The 24,448-nt window shown below is 36.6% G+C and overlaps 1 protein-coding gene and 1 long non-coding RNA gene across 2 annotated transcripts in view; both read right to left on the bottom strand.

The window, feature by feature from the left end:
* Positions 1-24,448, bottom strand: part of LOC111418234 (ribonuclease 3 drosha) — a 24,919-nt gene continuing 471 nt past the window's right edge. Inside the window, exons 2-10 of the mRNA XM_023050726.2 lie at positions 23,366-24,437; positions 18,628-18,962; positions 18,315-18,574; positions 18,100-18,257; positions 9,630-10,791; positions 9,405-9,566; positions 585-745; positions 390-535; positions 1-294 (exon numbers count right to left, since the gene is read on the bottom strand). Of these exons, the coding sequence (XP_022906494.1) occupies positions 68-294; positions 390-535; positions 585-745; positions 9,405-9,566; positions 9,630-10,791; positions 18,100-18,257; positions 18,315-18,574; positions 18,628-18,962; positions 23,366-24,396 (3,642 nt within the window). The 5' untranslated portion in view covers positions 24,397-24,437 and the 3' untranslated portion in view covers positions 1-67. The remainder of the gene's footprint in view (positions 295-389; positions 536-584; positions 746-9,404; positions 9,567-9,629; positions 10,792-18,099; positions 18,258-18,314; positions 18,575-18,627; positions 18,963-23,365; positions 24,438-24,448) is intronic.
* On the bottom strand, positions 2,449-9,395 carry LOC139429281 (uncharacterized). Its single transcript, XR_011639963.1, has 2 exons — positions 4,063-9,395; positions 2,449-4,006 (listed from the first exon to the last, which is right to left on the bottom strand). It is a non-coding gene; the product is annotated as an uncharacterized lncRNA (long non-coding RNA).

The raw sequence follows: 24,448 nt of genomic DNA on the forward strand, positions 1-24,448 counted from the left end.
ATGATTTAATTCAATTTATTAATTTCCTTTTACATTTTACACATATTTCAAATTCTTAAATATTCTTTTACTTACTCTCTACTGTATCGGAAGGAGAACCTACCGATTTCTCTGGAGACGAATCTCTAAACCGATATTTCGAATAACTAGTCGGCGATTTTTGCCTGTTGGGTTGAAAAACCCTCTGAGGACTTTTCGATTTTGACCGACTTCGCCCCCTTTTCCGTTGCGGCTTTTGCTTCTTCATACTTTTTGCGATAACACGCTTTTGATGATCCAATTGTGGAAATAAATCTTAAATTTTCAATAAATCAATTTTTATAAGTCATTAATTTTAATAAACCTTAAATTTTAATAAGCCTTAAATTACAATAACTAAATTTTTATACCGTGTGATATTTCTAATGCATTTTTAGCGGCGTTCATTTCTGCTTGTTGAATACTGTGACCGACAGCACTCGCTAAACGACTTCCACGGAAATAAACCGCGACAGTGTAAACTCTAGTATTAGTTGGACCTTTACATTCAATAACTCTAAAATGAAATTTTTATAAATAGAGCATGATTAATAAAATGTTTGTACTTGTAGACTGGGATGTCAGGTTCCCCACCATCCATTGTTCGTAACGTTAAGCAACATTGTTGAAGTTTCGATTTTGGGTCATTCCAATCTTGATTCATAATGAAATCTTGGAGGCGAGGGAAAAGTGTTACTTGGCAAAAAACTTCGCAATATTCTAAACCCTAAAATGAAAAAAAGTTAACCTATATACACTGTTGGAAATAATTCACGAGCACACCTATATAATCTGAACGCGTGAAGATAAATCCATAATATTTGCGAAGCACAAAGGTTTACTGTAGACGCGTTTATTCAGGGAGTTTCGAGTTGTTCACTCGCGGCATTGTTGACTAAGCCGCCCTTCCAAGTGGAACATTCCGTCGCTATGGAGACCGAAGTGGATGGAAAATACCGGTCGTTTTTAGTGGGGTGTGAGGGACCACATTGTTATCGTACTCTGTGCGCAATGGATGGGCGATCGCGTTACTTAAGCGAGTTTGAGCGAAGAATGTTTGTGGGTATGCACATTGAGGGTTTATCGTTCTGTGAAATTGCGCGTCGTCTCGAGCGGTCGTTATCGGCAGTGCAACGGGCATGGTGAGAATGGTCTGAGGTAGGACATAGGTACGTTTAGCCGCGGCCGGGACTCTTGTGCTCAGCGCTTTAACGTCGTGTGTGTCCTCCTCAAGGCAACTTGGAGCTGTTTGGCCACAAGGTTTATATATAAAAGGTTGTCTAGGTTCGTACGCAACCATACTGCGCATTACGTCACATGTGGAAGATAATACCGCCAAGCAATTTAAATTAAACAAATGCATGGAGCAACTTATGGTCATGAGGTTGAGTGCGCAATTCGTGATCGCTTACGTCACGAAACACTCCTGCTCTTGCCACTCGCCTACAAACTAAAATCAAAGTATTGCAGCATAGGAACTTAGACAACCTTTAATATATTATTAAGAGTTTATTGTATACAGTAATTGTTTACACTTCTTTATATTATTCAAATATTACTTTCACTCTCTACCCTCTTCCTCCATTTCCACGCCCTCTACTCCTCGGCCCAATCATCCCCTCACCCATCCCTTTGTCTCCTCACCCCCATCACCATTCTCATCCATCGTTTCCCCTCTCCCCCCTCTCCTAAGATCTGCCTTCGGTCCATCTCCTCCTCCCTCAACTCACTGCACCCATTCAGCATGTGTTCTAACGTTTCCCATTCCTCCCTGCACAGCCTACACCACCCCTCCTCATCGGCCATCCAGTATTTGTTGGCTCTCTCCTCGTTTCCACAACGGAACCTAGCCGCCAACTTTTTCCCTTCCTCATCTCTTTCCAATAACAAGTATCTAGGCAGCCCCTCCGTAATTATGTCCCTGTATCTTTCGTTATACCTTCCCTCTTTTATTTGTGTCCTTCTTTCCTGTCTCTGCACATCTCGGTCCCTGTCTCTCAACTCCCTCCACACCTCCCTACCCACCCTTCGTCTACTATTTATCTCCGTTACCGAGTAGCCCGCTCGTCTATAATAGTTGTCTCTGTGTCCTTTCCCATATCTGACCTTTCCCTCTCTAATTTCCCTCCAACACTCCCCCAGGATCCCGCAGCTTGGCCTCCCTTCTATTCTTTCTTCATATTTCACTACAACCTTTAATATATAAACCTTGGTTTGGCCACCGGCGGGGGAAGGCGCACTCACTACGCGAACTGTACGGCGGCGTTTGGTAGATAGTGGACTGCGCGCGCGTCGTGCGATACAGCGGATTCCAGTAACACTCGAGCACCGTAGCATACGTCACGAGGGGGTCGACGCTAGGCATTAGTAGGTTGCCGAGTAGAGGGACATTTTGTTTTCCGACGAATCAAGATTCGAATTGAGCACCGGTGATGCGCGAATTTTAGTTCGTCGGAGCCGTGGTGATCGTCTACTCGAGCAGTGTGTGCAAGAGCGCCTTATCCACCGACAACCGAGCATTATGGTATGGGGTGCGATTACATATGCTGGACGTACACGTCTGCTGCGTGTATAGCAGACCATGACGGGTCAACGATACGTAGATGAGGTACTACGGTCCGTTGTGCTTCCCTACGTTCGGCGGCTCCCATGTCTGCTATACATGCACGACAACGGACGTGTTGTACAGACGTTTGTGGAAGAGCACCGTATACGAATGCTTCCATGGCTAGCTCGGTTTCCGCATCTGAATCCGATCGAACATGTTTGGGACATGACTGGTCGGAGACTTCTACGTTATCCGGCTTCCTCGGCTAACGTTGAGGAGCTATGGAGGCGAGTTGAGGTGGCATGGTTGGCCATCCCTCTCGCTACAATATAGCGACTTATAGACTCCATGCCACGTCGTGTAGCGATGGTACGCGAAGCTCACGGGGGATACTCTCGCTATTGATGTTTCTCCTCCCAGCAGAGTTGTGCCGTTCTCCATGTGAGAGTAAGTTATACTACTTTAGTACTACTTAGAAACCAAATTTTATTGCGCTAGATACACGCGTTCAGATAATACAGGGTGTGCTCGTGAATTATTTCCAACAGTGTAATTTAATTAAACATTAATAATAATATTTATTATCCCAATGGAAATACATTGTTCCCAAAGTGGTATAATATTAGTTAACCTAAAGTTTTGAAAGAAATGCACGCAGAAAACTTAAAGCAATATTAAAGTACTAGAGACACATAAGCTATAAGGAAGAACAGTACTAAAAGTATTAATGTGATAGAAACAGAAAATTATATTTTGAAAAATAATACAGACTTGGTCGTATTCGCCACTCGCATCAACTTGTTAATGGGGGAATTAGAACCTTTTAAAGAAGAATTTTAGTATTAGCATGATTTAGGGTAAACACATTAAAAACGCGAGCACTTAAGTCGTGTGTCAAAAAAGTCGAAGACCAAACGTTACACCAGTATTCAGGTTTACTTAATACAGGCGTAAAGTAAAGAGTATAAGAGAGCAATCGCAACCAAATTTCTCCAGTTTCATCGTGAACAACGAAAGATCCAAACAGTCAAATGCTCGTGAGAAATCAGTGTAAACTACATCAACTTGTCCACGACGATCCAGTGCGGCAGATACATATTGAGCAAAATTTAGTAAATTAATGGTAAGATATGGTAAGATTTACCTCTGTGGAAGCCATGCTGACATTCTCAGATTCGTGCCTTAGTGTAGAATTCAATTTTGGATGCTACAATTTATTCAAATAGCTTTGCAGTTATTTATGATGGCTATTGGCCGATAATTCGCTACATAGCACTTATCTCATTCAACCATTTCGTCGCAACTGATTTCGGAGATACCAAAGGTGACAAAATTAGTATCATAACCAGCGTGATCGTTAGCAGTAAGTTCAATTGATGCAGGACAGTACATAGTCCCAAAATGGTCGGTCAACATAGTCTGAAACTTGTGCGATGATATCTGCAATGAGTTTTTCTATACAATTTATGGTGGTGTTTTTTTAATCTAAGCATTACATATACAGGAAATTTCGACCTTGCATGCTTGCCCTCAGGTTTAGGTACATGAGTGTCCAAGACGTTGTATAATGGTTCATAAAAAACATTACAGGATTGTTGAATCGATGATAACGTAAATAAATGAGGCCAGTTGATGTTCAGCAGTGCCTCGTACTTCTTGAAGCAGTACCGGGTGTCGCGGTATACATCTTCAGCTATGTAAACTCTGAGTGTGTAATTTGAAGACTCAAGTTTCAGGAAGCAAGTACCAAATCCAGAGTTCTATTCATTACATTATTTAATTGCAGAAAGTCATTATAACTAAGAAAATTGGAAAGAGTAGTGGCTCGCTCATCATTCGCAGCGTCAAGTGACGGAATATTAAAATCACCCATGACTATGGTATCCAAAGACTTATCGAACATTAATTCAACGTAATCGAAGGTGTGGCTATATATTTCTCCAGGTGTGGCAGGTGGGAAATAACAGACAACAATGTTAAAAGCTGATTTCATCTTTTTAAAGTCAATTCGTACAGCTATTAAGTCAATTGATTCAATAGGACAGGAGGCAATCATGATATTCGAAGTAGCAACTCCGGAATTAATGGCCAGTACCCGCTACGGAGAGGTCGATTACATCTAAAAACGTCATACATCAAAGTCTGATGCATCGATCGAAGTAAAAAAATTCATTGATTTTTGTATTCAATCCGTGTGTATTTTGGTAGTATATGTTGTACTCTCTCCTTTACGAAGTAACTAATTATTCTTAACAATTAATGAACTATACCGGGTGTAACAGGATCATGGTACACCCCCCGTATGTCCTTTAGTTTTGAAGATAATTGATTCAAATTTGGGGCATCCTATACGCATGATAAGAGACACTTTTTGACATAGAATTAATTTTTTTTTCAATTCCGGTTTCGTCGGAAGTGACACTAACTTTAGATTTTTAAATGGAACATCCTGTATATTATTACATTTTTGAAATCTGAATAATTTTCTGAATCCAATGGTACCACATAAGTGACATTTCAAACGTCAATATTTTTTAGAATTTAGATTTAATTTTCAATTTAAGTGTCCATGAGAGTTCCGTTTTATTCTAATTAACCCGTCTAATGCTAGAAAAATCTAAATTCCGTCATTTTGATGAATTTTATTTGCACATAAATCACGTAATTTGGTATTTTTGGCGGAATTTAGATTTTTCTAGCATTAGACGGATTAATTAGAATAAAACGTAACTCTCGTGGCACACTTCAATGGAAAAAACATTAAATTCTAAAAAATATTGACGTTTGAAATGTCACTTATGTGGTACTTATTGGATTCAGAAAATTATTCAAATTTCAAAAATTTAATAATATACAGGGTGTTCCATTTAAAAATCTAAAGTTAGTGTCACTTCCGGCGAAACCGGAATTGAAAAAAAAATTACTTGTATGTCAAAAAGTGTCTCTTATCATGTGTATAGTTACTGTTACACCCAGTATTCTTAAATCATTTTCACCACTTTCAGAACGACGTTTGAGGTCAGCACGTATATTGCGCTCATATTCCTGTTGTCTTGGTGTTCGATCACTATTGATGTAAATTTTTTTTAAATTGACTGAGTTACGTAACTCTTTAGCTCGTTTTACCACCATATTGCTATCAGATATACTGTCGAACATTTAATGAGTCTTGGACAAGTAATTGTTACAGAAGGTGGTTTTCCCAATCTAAAGACTTTTACAGTATGAGGAGACACTTGAATAAAGTCTCTGAGTATAGCCTGAACTGTGTCTTTAGTAGAGTTGTCGTCGGTCTCAGCTACATTTGAAATCAGGCCCGGTTCTACCGAGCGTGCGAAGCGTGCATGCACGAAGGCGGCCGAACATACAGGGCGGCCGGCCGTCATATGCACAGACGAAATATTAAAAAAAAACCATATTGAAATATTCAGTTTGCGCCGAAAGTAAAACTACACCGTGCTACCAACCATAAATAAAAAAAATTGGTTCTGATTTTTTTGTTGGCAACAATTACCTCTTTTAAGGCCCACTTTTACCACCTCTTGATAAATTTATCCGATAGATAAATTGGCGCTCTTAGCCAATAAGAGCGCTTAAAACCGCTGTAACCATGGTAATTACCTATCGGTTAAATTTATCAAGAGGTGGTAAAAGTGGGCCTTAGTAAAATTTAAAATCGTTAAAAATGTTTCCTAACCGGTCAGCGCTAACCTCTAAATCGGTTACGGCTGTGATTAAGTTGGCATCCCAAACCCACCATTGTTTCCCAAATGTTCAATGTATTAATATTTGGTTTATTAACTTAGTTTATTGTGAAAAACCTGCCGATTCGACGAAGGTAAATAAAATTCCTATTTACTTAGACACTAAGTTAACTAAGGTGGATATTATTTCTTAACATAAGCATAAAGATCGAAGATGTCAGAAAGGAAGACAAAGCGTGAATCTGGTGCTTTTTATAGAAAGCGTAAAGCGGAAAAAGATAAGCAAGAAGAAAAATTACGAAGTTCTATGCTTAAGTTTGTTAAGTTAGATGAAGATAATAATCCAGTTTCGACTTCAGCGAGGAATTTTCCTATCGACGAAGCAACATCTGATAATATTAGTAACATTACTATCCCAACTGATGACATTACCAGTATTACTACTAGTCCTGCAAGTTCCGCGTATGAAAAAAAAAAATACTGAAATAGAAATTGATAATGTATCTTCGACCTCATCATCTATAAATCTACACGACCCCTCTACTTGGCCAGCAATAATCAATAACCGATTATTGGAAATTCTCGTTGAAAAAGGACCTCCATCGCTTCAACAAAATATAAAATTTCCTACAAACACAGACAGCGATGGAAGATCGTTTTCACCGTCACAATACTTATGAATATTACCAAAAAAGAAACTGGTTGGTGTACTCACTCAAGGCAAACAGCACATTTTGTTATTGTTGCAAATTATTTTCCATTAAATCAATGAAATTAACAGGAAAAGACGGATTTTCTGATTGGCGACATTTGGCTACACAATTATCCCGACATGAATCAAGTATTGATCATATGTTCAATTATCAAAAGTGGAATGAATTGAAAAAAAGACTTACTAAGAATTGTACTATAGACTGTGAACAACAACGATATTTTGAGTCGGAGAAAAGAAGATGGCGTGATATTATCACCAGAATTGTTGCAATTGTACAGTATTTAGCAGGACAATGTTTAGCTTTTAGAGGTGATTCTGATGTATTATATGAACGAAATAACGGAAATTTTCTAAAAGGTATAGAAATGCTGGCGAAATTTGATCCAATTATTTCAAATCATATCAATTCAATATTCAAAAAAGTAAGAAGTACAGTTACATGCCTCATTACCTAGGACACTCTTTCCAAAATGAAATTATTACAGAACTGGCTAATTCGATAAAAACAAAAATTCAAGAGTTAATAAAAAATCGAAATATTTTTCTGTTATTTTAGATTGTACGCCAGATGTAACGCATGTTGAACAAATTTCTTTTGTAGCCAGAATAGTGGATATGAGTACATCTCCTATTGAAATTAAAGAACTATTTCTTGGGTTCTATCCAGTATTGGATGCAACTGGAGAAGGATTGTTTAATTTCTTTACAAATGAATTATTAAGTACTTATGATTTAGATGTACAAAACATACGTGGCCAAGGATATGATAACGGTTCCAACATGAAGGGGAAAAAGAGTGGTCTGCAATGTAGACTTAAGAATGTAACCTAAGGGCTATGTTGAAAGTTGCAGCAAATGCTTTATTAAACAATATATCTACTTTTAAATTTATTTGCTCAATTTTAATATGGGATGATATTCTTTCAAATATTAATATTGCCAGTAAGCTACTACAATCGTCCACAACAACAATTAATGAATTTCTGAAATCACTCAACAAAATTATTGACTTCTTAAATTCATCTAGGTGTGATGCAGCTTTCAATAAGTATATTAACGATGCTACAACATTAGCAACCGATCTAGATATAGAGATAGAATTTCCTTTGGAGAGGCAGAAAAAAAAAGTTCGTATTTTCGATTATGAATGCCATGATGAACGGATTCAAGATCCAAAATTATTGTTTAAAGTGGAATTTTATTTTACACTTTTGGACACAGCTCTAAATTCTATTCAAGAAAGATTTACTTCGTTAAATGACTGCAACGCATTGTTCAAATTTTTAATTGAATTCAGAAATATGTCTGAAGATGATCTAAGAAAATCTTGTGCAGACTTTGATATAGCTTTGCCAGTTCGAAATAACGATGATATCTCTAGGGATGTTGACGGTGAAGATTTGTACAACGAATTGATAATGTACAAAATACTTAATGAGGATGTTACCGACCCTTTAAAGAATTTACAATTCATTCAAACCAGTGGTTTAATTTCATCCTTTTCCAATTTTTCTGTTGCCTTGAGAATATATTTAACACTACCAGTCACAGTTGCAACAGGTGAAAGGAGTTTTTCTAAGTTAAAATTAATTAAATCATATTTAAGATCATCTATGTGCCAAGAGAAACTTAGTAACTTAAGTTTAGTAGCAATAGAAAAAGAATTGTCAGAAGAAATTAATTTAGATACCGTTATTGACGAACTTGCAAATAAAAAAGCACGAAAAGTGCAATTTTAGTGCAATAAGTTTTTTAGTTTTTGAAAATTTTTTTAACTATTTGAGTTTTAAGCGATAAAGTAAACGTGTGTTAAACATCAAATCAATTTTTATTCATTCCTTTATCAATTCCTTATTGTTAAGAAAAAATTAAAAATGCGCTACAATTAATAATAAATACAAGATCTTTAAAAAGGTGGCTTTGTCGGGGGCGGCTGAAATTAAATGGCACGATAATGACTTCATCCCTAGAACCGGGCCTGTTTGAAATTATGACATTGCGCGCACTCCGTTCACGTTCAGTTATCTCGTTGATCACTTCATCGATCGTATTTTGAGATAATACTTTGGCACTTTACTTATCTCGCAATTCAGACACCGATTCGGATAAATTTTTCAATTGAGCTACGAGATCGTTTATAACAGTCTTAAGGGCTTGCAGAGGATTATCGCATTTTACGCAAGTATCACAAGGCCATTTAATAGTCGTTCGAGAACGCAATAATCGCGAATCTGCGACGAGTAACCCCGCGCAGGCATTAGTAAACGTAACCTTAAGTGTAAATCAACAATACACAGAAAGCCACAAGGTTCAGGTCATTCATGAAAGTACAAAAGCTTACGTTAACGTTGTAAAGCTTACGCGTCCGTCGCTTTAACGTCTACGCGAATAATAATAATACGAACATTAAATTATTTACCTTATCAACATATAAAGCTCCAATAAAAGCTTCCAATAAATCGGCGCGATCCTTAGTTTTTAATTCAGCTTTCGGATTATTATAAACAGCATAACTAGCCATTCCTAAATCGTCACAAACAACGGCTTGGGTTCGATTATTAACTAATGAACTTCTCAATAACTAAAACAAATCATTAATATCGATTATTTTCTTTCTTTTTATTAATTTTTATGACATAAATACCGAAAGATGTCCTTCATGATGCTCGGGAAAATATTTATAAAGATATTCCGATGCAATTAACTGTAAAACGGTATCACCTAAAAACTCCAATCGTTGATTCGATCCCAAAGTTAAATTTGTGTACCCTACACTCCGATCAGTAAACGCTCTCGCTAATAAAGTAATATGCGTAAAGTCAACACCAATTGATTCTTCAAATTTCGTCAATTTTTGTAATAATTCAAATTTGGTGATCCATTGTCGATCACCCATCGGTTCCTTTTCTTGTAAAGGATGCGGTGGTAAATTGACCCAAACTTCATATAAATCCGGGTCCTCTTTAAACAAAGTATTTGAAAAAACTTTATCGACAATTTCGATCCCGCCGTCCAAAAACAAAGCCCCCATCAAAGCTTCAAAGCAATTTGCCATCGCGTGTCTTAATTCTAAATCGTGACATAAATCAGAACCGTGGGCGTACAACATAAATTGATCGAGACAAAGTATTTTGGCTAAAACCGCTAAATGTTGATTTTGGACAATCGCAGCTCGATAAGTTGCTAATCCGCCCTCTTCTAAGTCCGGGAATGTGTAAAATAAATGGATGGAGGATAAAAATTCAACGACAGCATCACCCAAAAATTCTAATCGTTCGTTATGTGTGATATTTGATTCGGTTTCGTATTGTTTTCCGAATCTTGACATGATATTAATTAAAGTATTAATCCCTCTTTTTCTCGTATTCATATAATGTATTCTACGATCACCATATTCTGGTTGTCTAATTCCACAATTTGTTAAACTATTCCGTGCATGATCGGGATTTGTACCAAAATTTTCTCGATACGATGGATGTGTTAAAGCCAATTGTAAAAGTGAGCGATTTTTGAATTTATAACACATCGTCTCTTCAAGACAATTTAATGAGTGATGAAAACGAAGGTGACACACCAATACGGGGATTAACATTGCGTGTTGAATCACATCACACATTATCCCTGTCCGATAGAAACCCTCTGAGGAAACTGCAACGGTTACGTCACGTTTCATTTTACTTTGAGTACGCATTTCTTGCAGCTTATTTTCTTTTACTTCGAGTTTCCGGCGATCTTCAAACGTTGGTTTTGACATGTTTGCTAATAGATGGCGGAATTTTACGTAATCTCGCCAAGCTTTTTGATATCTAAAATGGCATTCATAATTATCTTATACTCTATTTTTAATTCGGAGGAATGTTTTGAAATTGAAGCGTCAAAAAGAAGGGTCGCTATTGGTCAGTGTTAAGCAAAAATTACACTAGGAAAATTCAGTATGGCTAAACCCGAATGATTCTAGTTCTAGGTCTTGTGTTAGTTCTAGTGATACTGCTAGTAATACTACTAACACTAGACCGAGAACTAGAAACATTCTAATGAATGATTCTAATGCTAGGTCTTGTGTTAGTTCTAGTGCTAGTGTAAACCTAGAACTAACACTAGACCTAGAACTACAATCATTCGGGTTTAGCCGCACGTCTCTCAAGACGGCTAAACCCGAACGATTCTAGTTCTAGGCCTTGTGTTAGTTCTAGTGCTAGTGTAAACCTAGAACTAACACTAGACCTAGAACTACAATCATTCGGGTTTAGCCGCACGTCTCTCAAGACGGCTAAACCCGAACGATTCTAGTTCTAGGTCTTGTGTTAGTTCTAGTGCTAGTGTAAACCTAGAACTAACACTAGACCTAGAACTACAATCATTCGGGTTTAGCCGCACGTCTCTCAAGACGGCTAAACCCGAACGATTTTAGTTCTAGGTCTTGTGTTAGTTCTAGTGCTAGTGTAAACCCAGAACTAACACTAGACCTAGAACTACAATCATTCGGGTTTAGCCGCACGTCTCTCAAGACGGCTAAACCCGAACGATTCTAGTTCTAGGTCTTGTGTTAGTTCTAGTGTTAGTGTAAACCTAGAACTAACACTAGACCTAGAACTACAATCATTCGGGTTTAGCCGCATGTCTCTCAAGACGGCTAAACCCGAACGATTCTAGTTCTAGGTCTTGTGTTAGTTCTAGTGCTAGTGTAAACCTAGAACTACAATCATTCAGGTTTAGCCGCACGTCACTCAAGACGGCTAAACCCGAATGATTCTAGTTCTAGTTTTACATTAGCACTATCACTAGGTCACAAGGTCTTGTGTTAGTTCTAGTGATAGTGCAAGTGTAAAGTTAGAACTAACACTAGACCGAGAACTAGAAACATTCAGGTTTAGCTGCACGTATCTCAAGACTAGAACTAACACTAGACCGACAATTAGAAACATTCGAAAACTTTCTAGTTCTAGATCTAGTGTTAGTTCTAGTTTTAATTGTTATGCAGCGCTAGACCAAGAACTAAAATCGTTTGGGTTAAGCCGTCTTAAGAGACGTACAGATAAACCCAAATGTTTCTAGTTCTAGTGTTAGTTCTATTATGTTAGTCTAATTATAATATAATTTGACATTATTAATTATTGTTATGTTGTATTTTATGTGAGACAAAGTAAGTAGGTCCGCCATAGTTTTTATTGCTTAAACAAATAAGTAATTAACCCAGATATGCTTAATGTACTACATTTAGGACGGTCAATTCCTGTTGAAACTTGCAAGGTCATGAGCGCCTGGAAATGCGCACGTCACATGAAGTCGTGCATTTTAGATGTAGCAGTGAGAGTGATAACTTGCAGTTTAGGTGTTTTCTTTAGATTTTGTTTTAAGTGCATCCGAAAGTCAAGATAAGTTGGCAATGGATTATTGCAGGGGGTTTTCGCTTCATGAAGCCCTTGCTATGCTTGAGGACAATGGCAACATTGTCAGCCAGGTTGATGAAATAACTATATTTCCTCCTGTAAACGCTGCAGCCGACCTGACAGATGAAGATTCTGGAGCAGAAAATGATCTTACAGTGAATAACCTACCGGCATCACAGTTACAAGCGCCGGTGGAAATCGTAATTGAAAGTAACTACGACAGTGATTTTTCATCAGATGACAATATACCCCTTTCGATCCTGGCGTACACTACAGTGTACGCCAATTTATAAGCTTGTAAATAGAAACTGGGATACAATTTTAACCATTAATTCCTAACGTGCACTTCTAAGTACCCTATAGAATCGAACTACCGAACGTGGTGGTATAGAACTTTCATACTAAAATGTAAGAAATTTTTTACTGGCGGCAACCGGAGAATTTGAAAATTGTCGTGTTGGTATCGCTACTACCTTAAGTTCTTTACTGAAACCGTGTTATGGATCATCGGTAAAATTATGTGTTGAAGTGAATAGTATGTAGATAACGTCTGATGTAGTAGTGAGTCGATCAGTTTGTTTATTTTTTTAAAACTGCGACCTCTAAATATTATTTTATGTTTTTAGACGCAGGCGGTGATATCAGTGATAACGAAGAGCTAGAGGTGAATGCACACGTACCAACTGATTTGGCTGAACACTCTGAAACTTTGGAAGACAACGAGATAGTACCCGTTGCAAAGAAAAGAAAAATTAGTAACAAAATGCAAAAAAATATTTATTATGAAAATAATGAACTAACTCCACCCACAAAAATTTGCTGGCGTAAGAATGTGACGTATATAACACCAGAAATAAATTGGTACACACCTCCTATTCCAGCAGATATTGACCTAGAAAGTCCTCTGTATTTCTTTAAACAGTATTTTACAAAAGATTTGTTTGAACTTATGACAGTCAATACGAACCTCTTTGCAGTTCAGCAACACGCACGATTTGCAGCAACAACTCAAAATGAATTAGAAGTATTTGTTGGCATGCATATTTTGATGGAGAACTTGCCCTATCCAAGACTTAAGTGTTACTGGGAAAATAAACTACGTATCCCAACTATCGCCGATGCAATGCCTCGTGATAGATTTCACAAATTGAGGTCATTCTTACATTTTGTGAACGTAGAAGAAAAACCACCTGAATGCAAAGATAGATTTTGGAAAATACGACCACTCTACGATACAATTCGGAAACGAATGTTACAATTGCCACTGGAAACCAAGTTGAGTATTGATGAACAGATGGTTCTTTTCAAAGGAAGGTTAAATTTAAAGCAATACGTGAAAAATAAGCCCAGTCCTTGGGGGGTAAAAATTTACGCATTATGTGGAGCAAGTGGTGTTATGTATGACTTCATAATCTATCAGGGGACTACAACAGAGTTCAATTCTGATCAAGTTGAAATCTTTGGTGTGGGAGCCTCCGCAGTGCTCAAGCTGTCTGAACGAATACAAGAAGTAAACGTGCAGCTATATTTTGATAATTTTTTTTCAAACTATCAGTTGCTGCAGTATTTGAAGCACAGATATATACATGCTGCTGGAACTGCAAGAATTGACCGCTTTCACAAGCCCCCTTTTTCTACTGACGCTGAAATGAAACAAAAAGGACGAGGTACTTCAGAAGAAGTTTTGAGTAACGATGGTGAGGTAATGCTTACCAAATGGTTTGATAATAAGAGTGTAATAATGGCATCGAACTTTATGACTGTGGGTAATACCGAAACCTGCAAGAGGTGGGATAAGCGGAGAAAAGAGTACGTGGAAGTTCCTCGCCCAGAAGTCATAAAAAATTATAATATAAACATGGGTGGAGTGGATAAAATGGATTTTTTAATCAGTATTTATCGCACTAAAATACGATCACGTAAATGGACACTTCGGATGTTTACACATTCTATTGATTTAGCATGCGTAAATTCTTGGTTAGAGTATAGGGCCAAAGCTGAAAGGCTTGGTCTACGTAAGAAAGATATTATGGATCTTTTACATTTTCGTGCATATATCGCAGAAGGGCTTATTGGAGCTAATAAACCCCCAACTTTGAAAGCACGCGGAAGACCTCTAAAAGATTCACCACTTTCATCATCATCTACGAGCCGACAAAACCCGGAATCTTTACCTATCCCCGACATACGCTTAGATGGTCTACACCACCTTCCAGTGTTTGATGACAAAAGCTTTGCGTCTAGGTGCAAAATGAGAGTAGTAGTGTAAGAGCAGGACACACGTCAAATGTGAAAAATGTCAAATCCACCTATGTATTGGCAAAAAGCAAAATTGTTTTGCCACTTTTCATACGAAAAAATAAATTACTTTGTTCATTTCCGTTTTACTTGTTCTTTTGCTGTTTTTTTTTAATAAATGGTGAAATACACATATTTAGTTCTTTATTACACCGAAAAATTTACGACTTTTAATATCAGTGTACACTATAGTGTACATACGCCTACTCCATTAAATCCCAGTGTGCACTGTAGTGTACACATCAAAAGTCAAAAATTAAAAAGTTTGTCAGTATGAGACAAAAACAAAAAATCATAAAATAAATTAAGTAACTCATTCACAAAAAAAAACGGGGTCGAAAGGGATACCTCTATCAGAGTTACAATCACAAAACACGGCAACAAGAAACAAACAAAAAGTAAAAACTAAAAAGAGACAGATGCACTAGAGTTGGATAAAAGAAGATTTGAAATTACCGCCCACCGACTTTGATAGTCCTACGAATTCGGCGATCACAGAAAACCCCTTAGAGCTTTTCTCAAAATTTTTTGACGAAGAAGTAATAGAATTGATTTTGAATCAGAGTAATAAGTACGCACAACAAAAAAATAGAAAAGCGAATATAGAAAAGCAGGAAGTAAACGCTTTTATAGGCGTTTTGATACTTAGTGGATATATGCAAGTACCGAGCGGAGGATGTTCTGGGAACGTGAAAAAGATTGCCATAACGTCATGATTACAGAAGCAATTACAAGGGACCGGTTTGAGTATTTGTTTTCTAATCTTCACGTCTGTGATAATCAGCAGTTGGACCAGGGTGCTAAACTAAGGCCGCTTTTCACACTGTTGAATAAAAAATTCATGGAGAATTCCTCGCTTGAAGAAATCATCAGTTGATGAAGCTATGGTTCCGTATTATGGACTTCATAGCTGTAAGCAGTATATTCGAGGAAAACCCATGCGCTATGGATATAAGTTATGCGTAGGAAGTACCAGGTTAGGTTACTTGAATTGGTTCGAACCTTATCAACGAGCCTCTACAAATATAAGTGAAAACTTTTCTGAATTGGGAGTTGGTGCTGGAGTAGTCTTAGAATATGCGCAAGCTTTACGTAAGGAATGGCCCGATAAAAAATTTCATCTCTTTTTTGATAACTGACTGGAATTTTTATGCTACTGGTACGGTTAGAGAAAACAGGCTAAAAGACATTTCTCTTATACAGGGTTTTCCAATAAGAGGTGTTATTTTGATATTCAAAGAAAAATGCCATTTTTTAGTATAAATGATCGGATGTTTATTTCACTATAAAGAAGAAGGTATGCCGTTAATAGTGGAAAATAACATTAGGCAAATGACCACCACGACCACGCTTACAGGACAATATCCTTTCCATGAAATTTTCCATAACCAAATTGCAAAGTGGCTGCCCTATGTCCTAAATAGCCTCACGAATTCCATCTTTGAGGTCTTGAATCGACGCTGGGCTGTTGGCGTACACCTTCTCTTTCACGTGGCCCCAAAGGAAGAAGTCGCAAGGTGTTAAATCACAAGATCTCGATGGCTAATTGTGATCACCTCTTCGAGAGATAACACGGTCCGGAAACTTTTCCCGTAAAAGATCAATGGTTTCGTTGCTTGTGTGGCACGTGTAGCACCGTCTTGTTGAAAGTAAACGTTGTCCACATCAATACCATCCAATTCCGGCCATAAAAAATCATTAATCATCTCTTGATAGCGCAATCCATTCACCGTAACTGTTGCTCCAGCCTCATTTTCGAAAAAGTAAGGTCCAATGACTCCGCCGGACCATAAACCGCACCAAACAGTCACACGTTGAGGATAGAGAGGCTTTTCAACAATAACTCTTGGGTTTTCCGAGCCCCAGATGCGACAATTTTGCTTGTTGACGAAGCCACCGAGGTGGAAATGGGCCTCATCACTCAAGATGATTTTTCGATGGAATTCCGGATCATTTTCATGCATTTCAACGACCCAATCAGCAAAGACACGACGTTGTTGATGATCGGACGGCTTGAGTTCTTGTGTTAACTGAAGTTTATAAGCCTTAAGACCCAAATCTTTATGCAAAATACGGTGTAATGACGTTTGTGGAATGCCTAATTCCAAAGAACGACGAGGAATGGACAAACCTGGGTTTTCTTCAACACTTTCGGCTACAGCAGCAATATTCTCGGCTGTTCTTGAGCGACGTGCACGGGTTTCTTTCTTCACATCACTAACTTGTCCCAACAGCTCGAATTTTTACACCAATTTCTGTATTGCGGTCCGACAAGGTGCTTCACGACGACCCAACAATGTTCGAGTTTTACGAACCGTCTCTGCCAAAATTTCACCATTTTTATAGTGAATTTTAATAATTTCAATGCGTTGTTGAAGCGTGTATCGTTCCATTTTTATTAATGGCGTACTTTCTACTTGTCAAATGTCAAAAAATGACAGCTTCAAAAGTGACATCTACCGAAATAACGGGCTATTCAAAATAACACCTCTTATTGGAAAACCCTTTAGATTCAAAACTCATAAAGAAGCAGCGCAGAGGAAGTTATGATTATGCAAAAATTGTAGAACAGAATATAATTGCAGTAAAGTGGCACGATAATAGTGTAGTTTCTGTTTGTTTCAATTTTTCTGGAGTTGCCCCAATTCACTCGGTCACACGTTATTCGCAAAAAGAAAACAAGAATATTCAGGTACAGCAGCCGCATCTTATACAGATGTACAATATAAATATAGGAGGTGTCGACCGCTCTGACCAGAATATCAGCTTATATCGAATTTCAATCAGAGGAAAAAAATGGTATTTTCCTTTGATATCTCACTGTACACTGTATTGACATGGCAATTCAAAACGCATGGCATTTGCATCGCAAGAATGGAGGAGAATTAGATCAACTTAGTTTTAGAAGGAGAATTGCTGTAATGCTGTTGGTTCAGAATAAAAAAACATCGTCATATCAAAAAGGACATACCACTAGGTCCCACGAAATAGATATACTGTTCGACCGAATAGATCATTTAGTTATGCCCCAAGAAAAACAAACTAGGTGTGCTCATTGCCATCAAAAAACTACAACGAGATGCGCAAAATGTGACATTGGTGTACACACGAAGTGTTTTGTTCAGTATCACACTAATAAATAATTTTACGTTTATAGATATTCATGTTCCAATTTAAAAAAAAACAAATTGTCATGGTTTGTTTGTAAGACTTTGTTTTGCTTCTTTAAATAAGTTTTCAATAAAGTTATTATGATTTGTAAAGTGGTTTTAATTTAGGCATATCTGGGTAACTACAGTTTACTTAAAATCCTCTCTGATTTTAAAACTCTGTAAACGTGACTTTTCATTTTACTCCCCCGAATTAAAAAATAGACTATAACTTCTATGTTTAATATTTATGAATTTTGAATAAAATTAAACATACTCTGGATTTCCGGCGTAACTTAATTGAGGTGGACGAATTCCGAAATGAACAATCTCAGGGAATTTATAATTCCCTGGTTTTTGGAGATCAATATTCCGATCTAATTGATCAACTCGCACCGAACAAGGTTTTTTACCAGGAAAAGTTACAACCATACCCTAAAACAAAACATGATTTTTACCTTCATTTATTAAAAAATATATTTTAAAGATCACTTTTATTTCATCCGCATAAGATTGCCAATCATATTGCGTCATATTAACCATCTCCTCTAATTGTTCCGATTTAATCAATGGAATCGAGCTGTTTAATAAATATTGCAACACTTCCTTCATCGAAAGTATTTCTTTTCCATTATCGGGAAGTTCACGGACAAATCTTGGCAAAAAGTGAAATTGAGAACAACCTTTATCATCACCGGCGACTTTAAAATCTAAATCGACCAATTCAAGTAATTCGTGAAATAAATAATCATCTAAAAATAATAATTAATTTGAAAACGAAATTAAAAATAAGATAAATTCTTACGAAATATATCTAATTCTCTTATTGTGAAATTATCGGGAACTTTTTCTTCGACGTAAAGTATTGTGTACTCAATATTAAACCGGATAACTTTACAAGTTGGTAATTCAATCAAAGGAAAATGCGAAAACATCGAGAAACCCTCAAAAATAAATTCGTGTTCGTCGTGTTGAATAATTGTGGGTGTTTTAATTAAAAAATTTGTTGGTGGGGAAATTGTTATCCGATAATGATGTAATTTATCTCCATTATTCGTGTCTTTATCGCAAAGTTGTACGAATCTTTCTCCTGGATATATTCCATGTCGTATTCCAGATTTTCTAGATTTCTTGGAGCATCTATAAAATATTTTGATGTATACAGGATGTCCGGAAATTGCGTCTATCTATTTAAAGAGATGATTTTACATCAAAATTCATGAACAAAAGTTTATATCAAGTTCGATCCGAAAATGGTTCCTAGGGGCGGTAGAGCTGTTTAAAGATAGCACTCAAGAAGTATCTCAAAAACGGCAAGGTTTCAAAATTTGGTGTACAGAGATATTTTTACGTGACAAATACGATAATCAAAGAAAAAAAAAATTTATGGAGTCCAACATAACAGGTATACAAATATTCATTTAATGTATGGTGTAGCAGTCTGAAATACTCAATATGTTGATAACCATATGCAGAACGACAAATTCTTTGTAAATACTCATTTTCCTTAATATTTTTTGCGTTTTTTAATTGTACACAGTTTTAACGTTAGAAATAAAGTCTACAGAATACTAAGAATGTTCGATAAATTATATTGCACAAAAATTTATTAAACTTATCGAACAAATAATAATTTATCAAAAAACGTACAACAAAAATACATAAAAAAATGAAATAAAACTATTATAATAAATGTTCGAAAATACCACTATTCATTTCAATACAACTTCTAATTCGTCTAATGATGTCACATTCATTCCTTACGACGCATAATTCTAGCTCCTCAATTGTATTCACTGGCGTGGCGTATACTAACGATTTAAGATAATCTCAAAGAAAAAAATCAAGTCCGAGGAACGAGAAGGCTATCCACTTTTCTGGAAAAGTTTCAACCAAATATTAAGTAATTTAAATGCTGAAATGAGGAGGAGCCCCATCATGCATATACCACATTCTTCTCCGTGTTAAATCGCGGTAAGTTGCATCATTAAATACGTGCGGTCCGATCAAATGGTCTCCTATGATTCCAACTCACACATTAATAGAAAACTCCATGACGGGCGAGTGACGTTTAGTTTACTTTCTAAAACATCAAGGGAACGATTTTACCTAATATAGCCAAGGTCGCTTGCAGGCGAGGCGATGTCTCCTAAATATAAAATCTTATTGAATTAAGGTTTGTGATCATAAAGTATCTGACTCAGCGCTTCGCCCGCAAGCGACCTCGGCGAAGTGAAGATAAACGATTTCTCATACAAGTATTGAGTACTTATTGTCAGTTTACTTTCCAAGACAAGTGAACGATTTCATCAATACCACCGACGTCGCTTGTGGGCAAGGCGGTGGAATTGGTATCATAACTCCTAAATGCAAAATCTCATTGAATTCAGGTTTGTATTTATGATATATCAGTCCCAGCCCCACACATTTCATAGTGGTTTCTTATCATAGTAGCATGTGGATTTTCATCCGCCCAAACGTGCCTGTTGTAGAAATTTATGACGCCATACTGAATAAACCCAGCTTCATCCGTAAATAAAATTCTGTCCAAAAAGTTTCGGTCTTGCTCCCATTGCTCCACTCACAAAAATTTACTTGTTGTTCCATATCCATATGTTTTAAAGCATGTACTTTTTGGAGGTGATATGGATGCAGTAGCTATTCCCGCAGTGTTACCGAAATGGCACATTTTGGTGCGTTTCACGTTTTCTGGTGCTAGCCAAGGGATTTTCATCTACCGCATCCAATATCTGCGGTTCTGGTGGAGCGTGATCTTCCAAAATTCAACCGACTAGGTTTAAAAGATCCTCACTCGAACAGTCTTCTATGAACTAACGAGAAAGTTTGTTCACAAGGAAGTTGTATGTTCGGATACAACTTCTTGGGCATTTCCATCGGTCTTACCATACATAAAATGGATATTGCTATACTCTTCTAATGAATATTCAACCATTTTGAAAGTTTTAATAGCAATTTGAATTCAAAAATTACTATTCTAGTGCTTTTTATTTATCGTTTGACAGTAAAAACTGTAATGTGAAAGAAGCCTACTACGATATTTAGAAAAAAAATGTCGTTTTTGAGATAACGCTCAAAAAGTACTTTTTGAGTGCCAACTTTATAGGGCTCTAGCGCCCTTAGGAAGCAATTTTGGGCCGAACTTTTTATATAAACTATATATAGACGCAATTTCCAGTATATACATATACAGGGTGTCCCGTTAAGCGTACGGAGCGGCTGTATCTCAACAACGGTAAGGCCTAGAGGTTTGGGAAAAAAATCTTTATAAGCAAAGTGGGCAAGAGAAATAGCTGGAAATTATTTTGAAGTTCGTAATTCGACCGCTAGGGGGCGTAACTGCCATTGAGAAACATAAAATTCCCGCTATCTCAGAAAGTTAGACGATGAGCTACAACTTTGACAACATCATTTAGTAGCTTGGATAATACCGCATCGCTTTTGTTTTGCAATATTTTTCATATCTGTCATAATAAGGGAGGGGGAGGCCAATGCGTTTTCAAATGTTTACATGTTAATATCTCCTGGACCATTCAACCGATTTGAATATTTTTGGTCTTGTTTGAAAGAGCATTTCATGCTCTTTTAAAAGATATTTTCAGTAAGACCGCTTGGTTTAAAACAAATAAGCTAGAGGGTGTTATCTGCAGCGGTTACATATTTTTGTGATTTACTTCACAGACCGTTATTCACCATAAAATTTGCTAAATATTAGTGAAAACCGCATCTCGATATCTCCATCCATTCTCGAATTATAAAAGAAAATGTTAAAAATTCGTATATCTTAATCGGATCAAGTTACCCTAGGAAACAAATAAGAGCTTAGCTTCACACTTTATCCAAGCTTAGAACTGCTTCAAAACTACTTTTGAGGCGTGTTGAAAAGCCAACGGATCAATGAAACATCAACAATGATAATAAAACAAAATAAACCAAAACACTTAAAATAACTTAAATTTTTGGCAAAAATAACTCACTAATGTGCGAAATGCCTTCCATAAACCTCTATGCATTTATTTAATCTAGTTTCGACGAAAAAGAAGCGCTGCTTAAGTCTCGGCCCTGGACAGATTTCTACTGGTGTTTAGTGTTTTGTCATATTTTCCCTGGTTATTGGTTTTTCTTGAAAAGTCAGGTCGTTTAGTCTACCCAATAGATAAAGGGGTGAAAGCAATGTGGGTTTTGCTCGAACCAAGAATGCATATTATGCAAGTTTACATCAGCTTGTGGACAGATGCTTCACGCATCCATAGCATTTGTGATAAAAGGTTTGGATTTGCCCAAATCATATTTAAAAGTCAATGGTAATAGTTCAGTCTGTTATCATAATCGGTATCTGTTAAGGCCTGATGTAAAACAACGTGGTGGAGATATTATTCTCTTGAGAAATCTTGTGGACAACTGTTTTCGGAGTTCCCAGATTATGTGGGATCACATTGCGCACCAATGTGATTTACGAATTCATAGAGATGTCTGAATGTAAGTAATCGTAATCGCTAAGTCAATCTTAAAAACATTTCTAGAGAAAAATGTCTTTCTTTGTCGTAATTGCATTGCCCATTTTTGCCATGCAGTTGCATCGTATTCAAAACATTGAAAATAAATCATCATACCCTCTATCATACGCTTCTGCGTTAGTAAATGACATGTTTACAGTTACCATGGTTATGTGATTTGTTTTTCTCGATGAGGTAACTGGATCCGATTGATGGCACTCGAGTTTTTAACATTTTCTTCTATAATTCGAGAACGGGTGGCGATATCGAGATGCGGTTTTCACTAAAATTTAGCAAATTTTAAGGTGACTAAGGGTCTGTGAAGTAAATAGTATCGTTCCATTTAACTTTTCTTCAAAAATCACAAAAATATGTAATCGCTGCAGATAACGCCCTCTAGCTCATTTGTTTTAGAGCAAACGGTCTTACTGAAAATATCTTTAAAAAGAGCATAAAATGCTCTTTCAAACAACACCGAAAATATTCAAATCGGTTGAATGGTCTAGGAGATATTAAAATGTAAACATATGAAAACGCATTGGCCTCCCCCTCCCTTATTATGACAGATATGAGAAATATTACAAAACAAAAGCGAAGCGGTATTATCCAAGCTATTAAATGATGTTGTCAAAGTTATAGCTCATCGTCTAAGTTTCTGAGATAGCGGGAACTTTATGTTTCTCAATGGCAGTTACGCCCCCTAGCGGTCGAATTACGAACTTCAAAATAATTTCCAGCTATTTCTCTTGGTCACTTTGCTTATAAGGATTTTTTTCCCAAACCTCTAGGTCTTAACGTTCTAGAGATACAGCCGCTCCGTACGCTTAACGGGACACCCTGTATATATAAAATTAATAATTAAAGTTGAACTTGTTGTAATTATTTATGCTCAGAGAGCTTGTTAAAGCTTGTACAAGAGGAAGAACCTTTTTATGTTATTTTTTATTTTATTACAAATTTGTTTATTGCATTGTCACATTAATATTTTTATATCAACTAACTTGATAAACAAAATTTAATAGAACATACCTACAAAGTGGTCCATCATTCATTTCCCCCGGATCATTATACCACATTTCCATATGTAACCGATCGGGATGTTGTTGTTTTCTTGTTAATTCCTCCATAGTACAATCTTCCTCATCGGTTAAATCCTCCTCTGAACTATCCGAACTACTCGATTGCTCACTTTTATGTTTACAAACTCTCGCCCGATTCTTCCTAGGTGGTGGAACATATTCCGGTTTTGTATCATTAATTTTTTTCGCCCTCAAAACTAATTCTTCATTAAACCTTTCACAAATTTTTAACAATTTTTCCGTTCCTCTAATAACTTTTGGATTGGCCTCATCCCGTTGATAATAAAGATCAGCCGGAGTTGTTCGAGTCCAAATATTTCGTTCCTTTTCCAAAACATCTTCTTGATTACTTTGATCTAACTCACCAAGCTTTTTAGAGACTTCTTCGGGAGTCGCACAATAATTTTTACGCCATTTTGATAGTAATAATTCCCTTTCAGTTTTTGTAGTATCATTTTTTAAAGAGCTACGTGATCGAGTTGATTCTTTTGAGTTACTTCGAGAATCAATATGTCTTCGAGGTGATAAAGACCTTGAACGTGGTTTTCGACTTCGTCTCCGCGTTGGAGATGGTGAACGAGATTTATATTTATTTCTTGAACTTCTAGAACAACTCGGTGTATCTTTGTCATAGTTTTTATCATAATATTTGTATTTATCACGCTTTTCCGTTATGTTATCTTTAATTTTACTGTTTTTGTAACTCTCCAATTCTTTTGTATAATCATAATCTTGTCCTAAACCTGTTTGGGTTGGAATAGTTTGAGGTTGAGACGGATAACCATATTGGTAATAAGAATTATTATAATTTATATAATTATAATTGTATGTTGGGCCATAATTGTTCATTTGAGGGGGATAAGCATAATTATTAACAATGTTATAATTTGGGGGTGGAACTGAAAAATCTGGCATTGGAATATAAGAGCCGTTAGGGTTGTAATATTGTTTAGAGTGGTTGTAATCTGGTTGTTTATCCATATTTGTAATAAAGCGAATCAAGACTTTAATAAATGAGATATCTGAAATATAT

The sequence above is a fragment of the Onthophagus taurus genome, chromosome 3 (assembly GCF_036711975.1).
Source record: "Onthophagus taurus isolate NC chromosome 3, IU_Otau_3.0, whole genome shotgun sequence".
Taxonomy (NCBI): Eukaryota; Metazoa; Arthropoda; class Insecta; order Coleoptera; family Scarabaeidae; genus Onthophagus; species Onthophagus taurus.